Genomic DNA, 16360 nt, shown 5'->3' with positions numbered 1-16360 from the left:
ACAGTGCCATCCACAGATCCCCCCTAAACAGTGCCATCCACAGATCCCCCCTCCCCTAAACAGTGCCATCCACAGATCTCCCCTCCCCTAAACAGTGCCATCCACAGATCTCCCCTCCCCTAAACAGTGCCATCCACAGATCCCCCCTAAACAGTGCCATCCACAGTATTTGCACTGTAAACCTCCTTTTTTATTTATATAAAGTGTGGGTGAACTTAAACTGTATGGCTATACTGTGGTTCCTGTAGGCTTTGCGTGCGTAAGGTGGGGAGGGCGTGGAGGGGGGGGGAGACCTCCATGTCTATTTTGCTTGGGGCCCCCAAATTCCTTCAAACGGCCCTGCCCATGCATTACTGTATAATAAAGACTACGGTCTCATCAGAATACTCGTGGAACATTTACTATAGTAGCAGAGCAAAGTTAGTAACTACCTCTACAATAACTTCCACCGGGGTGCTGCCAGAGGCAAATTATGTCAAACACTCTGGATTATAGTACCAAACTATTTCAAAATGAAAATTCTTCCAGACAAGTAAACCACATGTGCAGGCCAATATAAATGAATGTAGCACATCAGTTCTGCCAAAAATTTTAGTGCAAATTTTGGGTAGAAGAGAAGGGGAGATGCCTTTAAAGGGAATCTGTCACCACATACCTCCATAGTATGTAAAGTGTTAGATGTGCTCTGTTCTCCTGATTCCAACGCTTCTGCATTCCTCAGAAATCATAGATTTTTTTATATGCAAATAAGAAGCTTGGTGCAACCAAGACATTACTGTTGCACTTCGTTGCAGAAAAAGCTCCGCTCCTTATTGCATCCAGTTATGTATGATAGGTCCAGGCAGGAGAAATGTGTCCCAGTGCATTTGACACTGTACCACATAAAAGGTTAGTATATAAAATGAGAATGCTTGGACCAGGAAAAAACGTCTGTATGTGGGTAAGTAACTGGCTCAGTGATAGAAAACAGAGGGTGGTTATTAACGGTACACACTCAGATTGGGTCACTGTCACTAGTGGGGTACCTCAGGGGTCAGTGTTGGCTCCTATTCAGTTCAATATATTTATTAATGATCTTGTAGAAGGCCTGCACAGTAAAGTATACATTTTTGCAGATGACACTAAACTGTGTAAAGTGTAAAGAGGACATTATACTGCTACAGATGGATCTGGATAGATTGGAGGCTTGGGAAGAGAAATGTAAGGTTAGGCACAAGGGAAGGAAAAATACCAGTACTGCCACATAGTCCTGCCACTTTACAAATCACTAATCAGACCACACGTGGAGTACTGTGTACAGTTCTGGGCTCCTGTAAACAAGGCAGACATAGCAGAGCTGGAGAGGGTACAGAGGAGGGCAACTAAAGTAATAACTGGACCTCTGTATAAATATATCAGGGGTCAGTATAGAGATCTCTTCCATGATGTATTTATACCCAGGACTGTGATGAGGGGACATCCTCTGTGTCTGGAGGAAAGAAGGTTTGTACACAAACATAGAAAAGGATTCTTTACGGTAAGAGCAGTGAGACTATGGAACTCTCTGCCTGAGGAGGTGGTGATGGTGAGTGCAATAAAGGAGCTGAAGAGGGGCCTGGATGTATTTCTGGAGTGTAATAATATTACAGGCTATAGCTACTAGAGAGGGGTCGTTGATCCAGGGAGTTATTCTGATTGATGGGAAGTAATTTTATCCCTTTAAATGAGGAAAATTCTCCTTGACCTCAATAGTTTTTATTTTTTGCCTTCCTCTGGATCAACTTTGCAGGATAACAGGCTGAACAGGATGGCCGAATGTCATGACTATGTTACCAGGACTGTACTACCTGTGCGCCAATTGTTGTTGAAGAGTTGGCTCACGCAGTAGAGCACAGGACCATGCGAGATTACATCTTCCCTGCTTGGCCAGGTCATTCCAAGCTGGGGGGAGGGCTGGATGCAATAAGGAATAGAGCTTTTGGTGCAAAGAAGTGCACTCGTTGCACCAAAACAGCTCATCTGCATACCAACAATATGAACAACTCTGGAATGCAGGCACTGATCAGGATGTGGGAAACGGCATTGGAATCAGAAGACCATAGCACATCTGACACTGGGCTTGTATTACCGTATTTTTCGCCGTATAAGACGCACTTTTTCTTCCCCCAAAATGGGGGAGAAATGCCCCTGCGTCTTATACGGCGAATGCAGTCAGTTTTACATCGCTGGCAGCGATGTAAAGCGAGCGGGGACTCGGGGAGGGACTGGGAGGAGGAGCTGGGGCCGGCAATAGCGGCGGGGCGGTGCAGTCACTGTACTATAGCCCCGCCCCGCCGCTCCGGTGTACTAATAAAATATGTCATATTCAATTAATGGTTATTAAATATGCCCCTTTATGCCTAAAAGTACCTTAAATCCTAAGCGCATCTGTACAATGCAGGCCGGGCGGGCGGCAGCGTAACTCCCTGATGTCACGTGCCTGCGCCGCCTACTTTATGAATGAAGCAGGCGGCGCAGGCAAGTGACGTCAGTGAGTGACGCGCCGCGCCGGCTGCCCGGCCTGCCGGCATTGCACTGAAGCGCTTAGGATTTAAGGTACTTTTAGGAATAAAGAGGCATATTTAATAACTATTAATTGAATAAGACATATTATATTAGTATACTGGAGCGGCGGGGGATCTGTGGATGGCACAGTTATGGGCTGGGAGGGTCTGTGGATGACACATGTATAACAGTGCCATCCACAGATCCCCCCCCCCCCCCGTAACAGTGCCAGCCACAGATCCCCCTGTAACAGTGCAAGCCACAGATCCCCCCATAACAGTGTCTGTCATCCACAGTTCCCCCCCATAACAGTGTCCATCATCCACAGATCCCCCCATAACAGTGTCCGTTATCCACAGATCCCCCATAACAGTGTCCGTCATCCACAGATCCCCCCATAACAGTGTCCGTCATCCACAGATCCCCCCATAACAGTGTCCGTCATCCACAGATCCCCAGTAATAGTGCCATCCACAGACCACCTAGTTCCAAACCCACAGCACACCTTTTGGTTAAAAATATTTTTTTTCTTATTTTCCTCCCCAAAAACCTAGGTGCGTCTTATACGCCGGTGCGTCTTATACTGCGGAAAAATAGGGTACTATGCAGGTATCTTTTAAAGGATTCACGTAAGGCCTCTTTCACACAATTGTTTTTTTTTCTTCCGCTTACGGGCCGTTTTTGGGGGTTTCGTACACGGAACCTATCATTTAAATGGTTCCGCAAAAAAACTGAATGTACTCCGTATGCATTCCATTTCCGTATTTCCATTCCGTTGAAAGATAGAACATGTCCTATTATTGCCCGTAAATCACGTTCTGTGGCTCCATTCAAGTCAATGAGTCCGCCCAAAAAAAGGAACACACACGGAAATGCACATCCGTTTTTGCGGAAGCATCTATTGAAAATGTTATGCCCAGCCCGGTTTTTTCTATGTAATTACTGTATATGCCATACGGAAAAACGGAACATAAACACAACGAAAAAAACAAACGGTACAAAGGATCCGTGAAAAACGTGTGAAAGAGGCCTAACAAACACTGTGTATAGGGTCTTGGGTCAGAAGTTTAATTAGGGTTTTTTAATGTGCCTTTGACAATTAGGTAAGCACTATCAAAATGCTGCCTGCTGTTTGCAAAGTAGGTTTGCCTCAAATGTATCACAAAAACGACAATGCAGCAACAATCGTTTAATGTTTTAGAACTAAGAAGAAAATGGGTTTCTGGTGCAGAGTCTTTATATGGGTACACAGCATCTATTCTCTTAGTTTAGCGAGCAGCAAGTTATACTGCAAGGATCTTAAATGCAGAAGTTTCTGCACATAAAAGATTTTACAAAGTTCTTTTGAAAAATAACAACTATTTACCAGCTATAATATCCCCTTGCAAAATGGAAAGCACATTTCTCTATAAAACTCAGTAATATATTTTGCAGATAACAAAAAAAGTAAAGGCACTGGGTTGCACTTAAAGGCTTTTTCTATAAAAGTAACAATAGCGGATCATTTCTCACAGCTATGTATACAATGTCGTATTAAAAAGACAAGGTAACAAAGCAATCAGCAGAATCACAGTTCATAACATTAATAGTGCTGGGAAGAAATACAACTATAGCAGCAGGTTCAATTTGTCTGAATACAAGCAGTCTAATAGACAAAGGCTAAGAGAGAAAAAAACAATATACTGCATCACATATACAACAAACAGACTTTGTATAAAGAACCTATACTTTAACTCTTTTCTTACTTTAGGTCGTACTTTTGTAATATAATTCTAGGGGTATATAAAACATTCTGAGATCTTACACTGTATATTCAGTTTGGATATTCAAAAGCCAATAGCCAATATCTGTAGCCCCCTCATACAGTAATTGAAGCAAAATTTGCCATTGGAGCTGTTTATGTTGGTCTTTCGTCTTGGAGCATAGGATACAGGATGATACAATATGGTTTGTGTCCTATTACTGGGCTGACCAGACTCCGCAGGAAATTTTATTTCTCCAAGGCTCCCATGCTTTAGTTGTACAATGTTGGAGACCTGTTTTAATGAACAAGCCTAGCTACTTTTCCCCAGGACACTCTCTTATGTGTATAGACTTCAGTTAGTATTGGGTTAATCTGGATGAAAACCTGAGTTAACCAGCTACATCCAAAGGGTTTTTTCCGGGAATTAAGAAAATGAAAATACATAAATATTACTTTATTATAAATATATTCCCAAATACCTTTCATTTGTTATAATGGCTCGTTTTGTCTAGGGGGCAATGATTAGGAGAAGCAAAATGTTCTCTGTCCTATTAGTGCACACAAAACTTGTCCTAATCACACAGGAATATTAACGAAATGCTGAATCATAGGAGTCAAACGTGTTTGAGGACAACACAGGGCGCAGAACCACAACCACAAGTCAAGTAAGTTCTGATTTATTCAAGCACGACACGTTTCGGGGTGTATTGGAATTGCCCTTTATGCTTTTATATGGGGGTCCCTCTTCAAACACTGGAGCGTGAAGGCCCCCATTTCCACTCAATTGGAAACGGTGGAGCACCCTGGCTCCTGCTCATCACCCCGGAGAATGTCGTCTTCGGTCTCCTCCCCCCAGCTACGGACAACACCAGGGATTCCAGAAAAGTTTAAAGTCCCCCTCAAAGCCTGCTCTTCTTGCTCCTCCCCCCAGCCACCATCGTCCTTTGAATCCTCTTCAGACTCCTGTTGACTTGTCTAAGATAGAGTAGCCCCCACAGAGAATTCATTCAGCATTGTGACTTCCTCATCTTCCTGCTCCTGCTCCTCGACAGCTTGATCAATGACACAACACAATGCACGCTCCAGAAAGAAGGCATAAGGTACAATGTCACTGATGGCACCCTGGCTGCGACTGACCAGTTTAGTGATTTCATCAAATGGCCGCAGAAGACTGTATGCGTCGCGCATGAGCAGCCACTGGCGCGGTGAAAAGAAACCAAGCTCCCCAGAGCTGTCACAAATCATACATCAGACAGGCAGGGGGTGTCGCCGCTGAACATCAGCAAGGCGAGCCTTGGCCTTGCAAGATCTTATAAAATGGCCAGAGATTTTCCTGGCCTGCCGCAAGACGTCTTAGACCCCGGGGCATTTGGCAACGAATCGCTGCACAAATAAGTTCAGGACGTGTGCCATGCACGGCACATGTGTCATTTTGCCCTGTTTCAGCTGGCTCAGCAGATTGGCACCGTTGTCGCACACCACTTTACCAACTGTCAAATTGAGCGGGGTTAGCCACTGATCGACCTGTGACCGCAGAGCTGAAAGCAGTGCAGGACCAATGTGGTTCTTGGCTTCCAGGCACAACAGCCGCAGCACAGCATGGCAATGTCTCACCTGGCACGTCAAATAGGTTCTGGGGAGCTTGGGGGCGCAGCGGAAGAGGTGGTAGCAGTGGAAAAGGAGGAGTGAGCCGAGGAGGAGACGGAGGATGGAGGAGGAGAAGAGGCAGTAACACCAAATCCACACGGGAGCCACGGGTTACATGCTTCACAGCCGTCAGAAGGTTCACCCAGAGGGCAGTAAAAGTTATGTACCTTACCTGCCTGTGTTTGCTAGACCACGTGTCTCTGGTCAGATGTATCTTGGCACCGACGATGTGTGCCAGAGATATATTCACTTGTCACTGAACGTGGCCATATAGCTCTGGGATGCCCTTCTGATAGAAATATTTCCTTCCGGGGACCTTCCATTGCAGTGTACCAATGGCCACAAATTTTCTAAAGGCCTCCGAGTCCACCAGTTTATATGGCAGTAGTTGGCGGGCTAGCAGTTCTGACAAGTCAGCGGTCAGCCATTGGGCAAGAGGGTTATCCGGCGTCATCAACTTTTTACGCTTGAACATTTGGGCCACGGAAGCCTGCCTTCTGCCAGATGAACGCGATGATGGCACGATGGAAGGTGGAGTGGAGGACAAATGGGAGGAGAGAGGAGAAGTAGAAGAGGTAGGACGTGGGGCGACAGGAGTGTGTCTTTGTGGGTTCTGACGGCGTTGCTCCCACTGGGCTCTGTGAAAGGAGGCCAGGTGTCTTCTTAAGGCGGTCGTCCCTAGGTGAGTGTTGGGTTTACCGCGACTTATGCGTTGACAGCTCAGGCCGCAGATGGCAACAATATTGTCAGCAGCTGACACGTTAAAAAAATCCCACACTGCAGAGCCATGTGGCGGCGTCCTGGGAGCACCAGAAGTGACCATGCATGCTCGAGATATATTTGCAATCTGCTTTTTGTCTCCTGTGCCCTGCGAGCTCTGCCTGCTTCTACTCCCTCTCTGCTGCTCCGTCTCTCCCTCTGAACTCCCCTCCTCTTCCTCTCTTGTGGGCACCCACGTGACGTCCATCGACACGTCATCGTCGTCATCTTCACCACCACTGACATTTGAGATCTCGGAGTAGGCAGCAACAGTCAGACCGCTGGGTGGCGGCCACTGCTACCTCCTCTTCCTCATTCAATGTCAAGAATGGCTGTGCATCGGTGAGTTCTGAGAATGGATGGGAAAATAATTCCTCTGACTAGAGGGGACGGGCTATGGTGGTGGTGGTGGTGTCTTTGGCTGTGCACACAGCAGAGAGTGAGGAGGGTGCAAATACAGAGGATGAGAAGGGTGCAGAAGCAGAAGGCTGAATGGGCCACTCGACAAACTCTGGTGCGTCCTTTGAAGTAATCGCACGTGCCTTCTCCAACTTCCCAGTTAGACTCCGGCCTGGAGCACCTGCCCTACCACTACCAACCCTGCGGAACGGCCTGCCTCTGCCTGTCATTTTCAAAATGACCCTGTGCCTAAGTCCCTAGATAAGAGCAGTATTTGTGCAAGCAGGTATATCGCAGGTCTCGATCAATATTTGGTGGAAACAGGCACGTCGAACCCCTTAATCGGTATTTTGTGGAAGCAGGTATATTGCAGTCCTCAATTAATATATGGTAGAAACAGGTATATCGAAGCCCTTAATCATTTTTTTGTGGAAGCAGGTATATCGCAGGCCTCAAGCAGTATTTTGTGGAAGTAGGTATATTAAACACCCTTAATCAGTAATTTGTGGAAGCAGGTATCTCGCAGGCCTCAATAAATATTTGGTGGAAACAGGTATATCAAACCCCATAATCATTATTTTGTGGAAGCAGGTATATCGCAGGCATCAATCAATATTTGGTGGAAACAGGTATATCGAACCCCTTAATCAGCATTATATCAAAGCAGGTATATCACAGTATTTTGTGGAAGCAGGTATATCGCAGGCCTCAATCAATATTTGTTAGAAACAGGTATATCAAACCCCTCAATCAGTATTTGTGGAAGCAGGTATATTGCAGGCCTCAATCAATATTTGGTGGACACAGGTATATCAATCCTCTTAATCAATGATTAATCAATCAATATTTGGCAAAAAAAATGTTTATCGAACCCCTTAATCATTATTTTGTGGAAGCAGGTATATCGCAGCCCTCAATCAGTATTTTGTGGAAGCAAGTATATCAAACCCCTTAATCAGTAATTTGTGGAAGCAGGTATCTCGCAGGCCTCAATAAATATTTGGTGGAAACAGGTATATCAATCCCCTTAATCAGTATTTTGTGGAAGCAGTTATATTGCAGGCCTCAATTAATATTTGGTGGAAAGAGGTATATCAAACCCCTTAATCAACATTTTGTGGAAGCAGGTATATCACAGGCCTCAATCAATATTTGGTGGAAGCAGGTATATCAAACCCCTTAATCAGTATTTTGTGGAAGCAGGTATATTGCAGGCCTCAATCAATATTTGGTGAAAATAGGTATATCAATCCGCTTAATCAGTATTTTGTGGAAGCAGTTATATTGCATGCCTCAATCAATATTTGGTGGAAAGAGTTAAATCGAACCCTTCAATCAGAATTTTGTGGGAGGAGGTGTATCGCAGGCCTCAATCAATATTGGGCAAAAAAAATGTTTATCGAACCCCTTAATCATTATTTTGTGGAAGCAGGTATATCGCAGCCCTCAATCAGTATTTTGTGGAAGCAAGTATATCAAACCCCTTAATCAGTATTTTGTGGAAGCAGGTATATCACAGCCCTCAATCAGTATTTTGTGGAAGCAAGTATATCAAACCCCTTAATCAGTATTTTGTGGAAGCAGGTATATCGCAGGCCTCAATCAATATTTTGTGTAAGCAGGTATATCAAACCCATTAATCAGTATTTTGTGAAAGCAGGTATATCAAACCCCCTAATCACTATTTTGTGGAAGCAGGTATATAGCAGCCCCCAATCAGTATTTTGTGTAAGCAGGTATATCAAACCGCCCTAATCAATATTTTGTGTAAGCAGGTATATTGCACCCCCCAATCAGTATTTTGTGGAAGCAGGTATATCAAATCCCCTAATCAGAATTTTGTGGAAGCAGGTATATCGCAGGCCTCAATCAATATTTGGTGGAAGCAGGTATATCAATAGTCTTAATCAGTATTTTGTGAAAGCAGGTATATCGCAGCCCTCAATCAATATTTGGTGGAAGCAGGTATATCAAACCCCTTAATCAGTATTTTGTGGAAGCAGGTATATCGCAGCCCTCAATCAGCATTTTATGGAAGCAGGCATATTAAACCCCTTAATCAGCATTTTGTGGAAGCAGGTATATCGCAGGCATCAATCAATATTTGGTGGAAACAGGTATATTGAACCCCTTAATCAGCATTATGTCAAAACAGGTATATCGCAGGCCTCAATCAATATTTGTTGGAAACAGGTATATCAAACCCCTCAATCAGTATTTGTGGAAGCAGGTATATTGCAGGCCTCAATCAATATTTGGTGGAAGCAGGTATATCAAACCCCTTAATCAGTATTTTGTGGAAACAGGTATATTGCAGCCCTCAATCAGTATTTTGTGGAAGCACGTGTATCAAACCCCTTAATCAGTATTTTGTGGAAACAGGCCTCAATCAATATTTGGTAAAAACAGGCATATCACACCCCTCAATTATTATTTTTTGCCACAACAGTTATATCACACCTGTCGCAAATAGTTGTTCCAATAGCGCTTGTCCCTCTATATAGCTGCGGTATCGCAGCAGACCCGCACACAACTGCTGCACAATACAAATGAACTATAATATACTTTCTATGTTATAAAGTATATTATAAGTATATCACACCTATCGATAGCAAACCTATACCAGTCCTTAAAATGACTTTTGTGGCCCTATTAGCTAGCGTTTGGTATCCCTAACAGCCTGTCCCTGTTCCACAAAGCAACCTCTCCCTACACTGGCAAAACACAGAATGTAAAATGGCTGCCAGATCGGGTTCTGTTATAGGGTGGGGGGGTGTCCATGTGCTGAGACGTCTCAATTGGCTGTCCTGTTCCACCTGATGGATGTGTAATGGGTCAAAGTTTGGCTAGAAATCTGAGTCTCACTTCCTTCTGGGATTCGCGTGGTTGATCTTGATGGACTTACAGTATGTCTTTTTTCAACCGTATTAACTATGTAACTATGTAAGAATGGAGTTGGATCCATCTGATCCACATAAGTAGCTCCAACTGCGGCTGAATTTAAAAGGAGAACTGAGTGGATCTCCTTGAAGAGACCTGACCTTATATTGTTAGGAGCATGATGGGTAGGAGTTTAGATTCTGCTGATAAATAATTCTGCTTATCTGCAGATTTCAAAATGCTGGAATAAAGATGGTCTGGCCTGTGCTGGATTTTCACATACTGTGCCAATACCCACTAAAATGCGGGTATATGGTATACACGCAGCTACATACCATTGATTCGAGTAATGGTCCAGTTCTTCTTAATATCCAATGGGCTGAATGGGAGTTCAAAGATGAATGGTCCGGCATTAGGGTTTATGTCAGCATCTACTGCTGTGATATTAATTGCATTTGGATCTGGTCGTTCACAAATTTCCACTTCTCTTGGAAAGACTTGAGGAGCGTTATCATTTATATCCAGCAAATAGATCTGTAATGTGCCCGTGCCACTCATCGGAGGAATACCTTGAAAAAAATAGTAGATAAGTCATTAAAAAAGAAAAAAAAAATCTTTATAATTGCTTGACAGAAGGGGACTGGCAGAATAGTCTGGGGCCTTATTAATGCTGTTGATAAGTACTTGGAATCTACCATAGTAATAATACACTTAAAGGGGTTGTGCAGACAGTACATATTGATGACCTATCCTCAGGATAGGTCATCAATATCTAATTGGTGCGGTCTGCCTAACAGCACCCTCGCCATTGTATGAGCGCTACCCCCTCTTCTAGATTACACTCTGCTTTGTCTGTGAAGTATTGGCAGTGCAGTGTAATTCACTTGAATGGGACAAACACTTGTAATTACACTGTGCCGCTTCTCCAAGTGAATGTAATCTTGAAGAGGAAGCAGATATTGATGACCTTTACTGAGGATAGGTCAGCGATATGTACTGGCTGCACAACCTCTTCAGGATGGGTTATTCTACATTTGACTGAGGCACTGTAGGTGTCTTTTGGCTATGGGTCATTGGACAATGTCCCAAAATAATTATTACGCACCTATCTAACTGCATTACAAATAGTTCTGTAAAAATAATAGCCATGGGCCATTGAGTAAGAGCAAAGTAATCAATATTTGACGTCTGCCTTTTCGTGTCGCCAGGGTACACTTACTTGAATGAGCTCAGCAATCCCATGCCCATGCTATACATGTCACTCACAAAACTGTATATGTAAAGCCTCATTCTCCGTATAATCGTCAAGTACAATATAATAAATGCATAAAAGCAGCAAAGACAACAATAGGAAAGTAAAAGTAAAACTACTTAATTTTACAGGTCCCTTGGAGGCACCCAATAGTGTGCCAGCTTCATTATATTGCATTTGACTTTCATTAATTTATTAAGATTAAATTTATATTGAAATAAGAAGATTCATAAAATATTTCACAACTCTCGTTGAGCCTCAGTCTATATTAGTAGCCTATGACATGCATTGGTCTTTGTGTAATATATGTAACACAATTCCATGAGTCCTCATAAGGTTTATACCCTGATCTGAGCACATCTAATAAGATGGTGTCAATGCAAAAAGCTGTTTAATGAGATTACGTGGATGAACTCACACAATATGGGTGGAAAAAACCTGAAGTAGTGCGAACACGCAATGGTCATCAACCTTTCTCTTTTTTTTGGGCCTATCAGCCCCTATCTCTCAGACAATATGATTGTAGTTGGTTTTATTTTAATTACGTTCATGATGAGGCAATATATTCTGAAGCATACTCGTAAACTATCTGTATCCACTTAAAAAGCGCAGCACTATAATACATTCATTTAGAACTGATGATTTGTCAGAAATGCATTACAAAGAACGGGCAACATAAATTAGTAAAACATTTTCAAACTAAAGATCCAGCTAGAGCGATAACAACGTGGCAAAACCTCATCCCATTTCCATGGAAACAGCTTAACTACGATAGAAAAAAATGTTTACAGTTCCAAAAAGGAAGCACATATGATTATTTCTTTTTGGAAAAAAAACAACAAAATTTAATGTATTCTGTTAGGAAAAAAAAAAAACACACAAAAACAGATATATCCTTTTCAGCTACAAAAGCTCTAAATCATATACATACCACTGTCTGTGGCTAGAAAAGTTGCATTGTACATATTGTTCTTCACATACATGGATTCCCGGTCCAGAACTGCTATAGTAGTAATCTGTCCAATCATAGGGTCAATTTTAAGCCAGTTGGCAGGATCGGAAAGTTTTGAATACCTAAAGCAGAGAAAAAACACTTGCCTGAAAATGTAAACCAATTCACAGAAATCATAAAAGAAACAACAAAACAACTACTGACGGAAACATTATAGATTATTATGTAATACATATCTTTCACTACAGTATACCTTATCATCTATCTATCTATCATATATCTCTATCTAAATATCTATCTCTATCTAATCTATCTATCTAAATATCAAAAAAAAAAAAAAAAAAGAAACTCTGCGGCACTTCTGTGAATGTGCGTTTATTCACCCGGTATCATGCAACGTTTCAGTCCTCTCAGTGGGACAATTCTCAAGCAGTGGTAACAAAGTAATGGTGCTCAATACACATATAAATAGTGACCCTCATCATTATGAGGCAATTAAAATAATTAATAAATAACAATGATAAAAATGTCAAAAATTGTGTTGCATTAAAACAAGTGCTGACCATGAACAATTAATTGACATACACCAATGTTTTTTACATTCATACAAATTATTATGTGCAAATAATGTGATAAAATATACAATTCAGTATCAATAAGATAATTAAAAACACCTGTATACAATCAGTGCTTTAAATGTAGAATGAATATCTATCATCTATCTACCTAGTTATTATCTATTTACTATCTCTCTCTATCTAATCGATCTCATATCTATCTATCTATCTATCTTATATATCCATCTATCTATCTATCTATCTATCTAATCAATCATCTATCTGTCTAATATTTAAATATCTATCTAATTATCTATCTATCTACTATTGAATATCTATCTCTATATAATATATCTGTCTATCTAATATCTAAATATCTATCAATCATTTATCAGTTTATTATCTATCTACTATATCTATCTAATAATCTAGCTGTCTACTATCTAAATATTTATCTATCTAATAATCGATCTACTATCTATCTCTCTAATATCTATCTATCTAATCTATCAACACAGGAAAACAAATTATGTTCCTCTTTATTTCATTTAGCTTAATTTAAGTATATCTGTATACAAATAAATAGTAAAAAATGATCAAACAGCTGAAAAGTAAAAAAATAAAATAAAACAATAAGCTTTGCAGTTTACCTAACTGTTTGCTGCATATAGCGATCTGGATCCTGCGCATTGAATGTTACAAGTACACTTCCTGGCATCAAACCTTCTTCTTGACGTATAAGCTTAGGATTTGGGCTGAAGTAAGGACTCTCGTTGACATCAATGATAGTAATGGAGACTGTGGCGGTTGACTGTGGAGGATGATGGATGCCTTTAATTAACGGCACTTGGTTTTCTGCAGCTACTGTTAGAACAAACATCCTATTGGTCTCAAAGTCAATAGGCTAAAAGCAAAATGAAGAAAGAAAAAAATGCAGGTTAGAAAACATTCAACCCCAAAAATATGATTAAAACATAACGATACTGAAAGAAGTATCAACAAATAATTAGATTTCATTATCGAAAGCTGGATTATGTTACAAATTGTGAAAACGTACCTTGACTACAGTGACCATACCATCGTTGCTGTTTGGCTCTGTTCTAATGGTAAAACGTCCGGTTGCGTCACCGCTGACGATTCTGTATACTGTGTTCCAAGCAGTAGTGTGTGGCTGGTCCTTGTCTGTTACTGTAAGATTGGCTACTACAACATCGACTCGATTTTCAGGCACTTCTCCATAGAACTGCACCAGAAAAAAATGTCATGTAAGAATCTGAAGAGTTACAATAATATTTAGAAAGACACACAATCAGAAAATAAACAAAAAATAAGTAAAAATCCTAGCGATTATCGCTTTAGGAGAAAGTATTAATTGACTGTCATTGCATGGTATTGTCATGGCACCTTATCTCCACCAAACAGTGCATTGTCTCAGAACTAATGCCTTACTTATCTCATTCAGCATGGCATTGACTAGGAGGTAAAGCTCTGTTGTGAGAAGATTATTATGTGTAATAATATGAAGTTAACAGACAGGCTAAGCATCACCAATGTTTAAATAAGTCATGAAATGAACCCTCATTCCTTAGCATTTAATGCTTTTTCAAAGAACAAAAATATCTGAGGCAGTGCGACATCAAAAGGACAGCAGAGCATTGCAACACAAAAAAACAAATTGAAGGCCATTACAGCTCATTCTTTTATAAACTAATGTAATTACAAGCGATGCAATATCATCCTACGCAGTTCAGATTTTTAATCTACAGGAGTCCAAAGTCCAACTTTATTTACATTCTTTCCAGAAACACGAGAGTGAAAGAAAAGGGGGAGAAACCGTTCCTCCAACATTATTCATTTCTACTAGATCATTAAAGGAGTTCGATACTGATGACTTATCCTCATGGAAAGCTCCATATGGCTGCTCATATTCCCTACAGCATCCTCTGCTGGAGATATGTAGTATTACATAAAGCCTATTTAAATGAATGGGTGACCATGTAATAGACTGTATCGTTAAGTGTGTTAGACCAAGGGAAATGCATCAGATCTTTGTTCTGGCTCAAAGAGAAGGGTGCCCAGCTGTAGACACCCATATATGATGCCCTAACAAGAAAAGGAAAACTCCACTTATCTGCAACATCTACATAATAATTCACGTGGCTCTTTACCTCCTTTCTACTTCTTTCAAATTACATGGTCTTTTCTCCTTTTCTCCAATTATGTCTTCATGTTTAAGGGAATTGCATAATTCAGCTTCCTAGTCTCAGAGAGCAGTGTATTTACATGACAGTCAGGCTTGTCATTTTGGTGGAAAAGCTAATCCTTCCAATCCTTCACCCCTGCATATGCTCAACGCGTGCATGTATTCTCAATAGGGAAAAATAGAATAAGCTGCTGTCAGACACCTCTGCAGACACTATTTCCCTTGACAACAAATGGACTGGACATGTTGAAACCCAATTGCCCCATCCTATGTTCTCCCAACATGTTAGGTGGCCCCCATACAGATTAGATAGATAGCCAGCCCTACTTAAATCTTACGGCATTTATCTAACGTTTATGGCCACCTTGAGGGTATGTCTACACTGGTTGAGAATTGCTGATGATTTGTATTTTGTAAATGACTTTGCTGCTGATTCTGTCCAATGTCCCGGCCGGGAGGTGATCAGAATTGTGCCTCATCTTGCCTCAGTAATGACGAGATGAGACAACCCCTTTAATTTCTGCACAGATTTCATCTTATGTTCAAATGTTATCCATGTTGCTGCTACTGCAAACTCTGCAGAGTTTCTGCTTGCCATTCCATGAAGAAAAATTCTGCAGCATATATGCCCATGGGAATGGACAATGATACAGTTAGGACTGTTAGTTCACATGTCTGACAGTGCAGTAGAGATAAATGTTGTCTGTTTTGAAGGGCAACCAGCATAGTTTTGAAAGTGTACAAACTGTAAATGAAACAAAAACTCAATATTGGTACAAAATACAGTATATGAAGCAATGTATGAGAATACAACCTGTTCAGAAAGGACAGGTTATTAGGTTTTCTATGGGACAATTCAAGGAGATGAATCCTTGAAGAAAATGCTGAGACAATAAGGCATGAAAGCCATTAGAAAGCTGCCACCTTTCAGGCAAGGGCTTGCCTTGCCTGGAATGTGGCAGCTTTCTAATGGCTTTTATGCCTTATTTTCTCAGCATTTGCTTCAACATTTCTGCTTCGTGAGGTCGGCAATGCTTACGGTGTCAAGTGGAGTGCTTGGAGTCCTTGGGAAGCACTAGGAGCATCCATCAACGGAGGTATCCAGTCGGGGTGCCAGGAGATCCGTTGCAGAAAGTTTTAGTTTACATTCTAAGTCTTAAAACCCTTACAATACCAAGTCCAAAGGTGGCCATATACAAATAGTCATACGTGTTCAATAACGTCAGGCGTTAATTTTGATTAACCTCCTGGAATCCCTGATAGAGCTGAATTTGTGCTGCTGCATTTAGCTCTCTATGGACCTAAAGTAGACTACTGCACCACAACAATCTGTTCATTATGGGAGCAAATTAAAGGCCAGAATGGTTTTCAGGCGTGAATGTAAAAAAAAGGATGTTTCAACTTAAGGCGGGTTTACATGGTCCGATACTCAGGCCAATTATTG

The 16360-nt window shown here is 41.4% G+C and overlaps 1 protein-coding gene across 1 annotated transcript in view; it reads right to left on the bottom strand.

Moving 5' to 3' along the window:
- Positions 1 to 16360, bottom strand: part of CDH2 (cadherin 2) — a 300671-nt gene that overhangs the window by 14821 nt on the left and 269490 nt on the right. The window contains exons 9-12 of the mRNA XM_044294069.1: positions 13771 to 13956; positions 13364 to 13617; positions 12136 to 12278; positions 10288 to 10521 (exon numbers count right to left, since the gene is read on the bottom strand). Coding sequence (XP_044150004.1) covers positions 10288 to 10521; positions 12136 to 12278; positions 13364 to 13617; positions 13771 to 13956 — 817 coding nt within the window. The remainder of the gene's footprint in view (positions 1 to 10287; positions 10522 to 12135; positions 12279 to 13363; positions 13618 to 13770; positions 13957 to 16360) is intronic.

This window comes from Bufo gargarizans, chromosome 5 (assembly GCF_014858855.1).
Source record: "Bufo gargarizans isolate SCDJY-AF-19 chromosome 5, ASM1485885v1, whole genome shotgun sequence".
NCBI classification, from domain to species: domain Eukaryota; kingdom Metazoa; phylum Chordata; class Amphibia; order Anura; family Bufonidae; genus Bufo; species Bufo gargarizans.
Note: the sequence above shows the minus strand (reverse complement) of the source record. Positions and strands in the feature narration are given on the sequence as shown.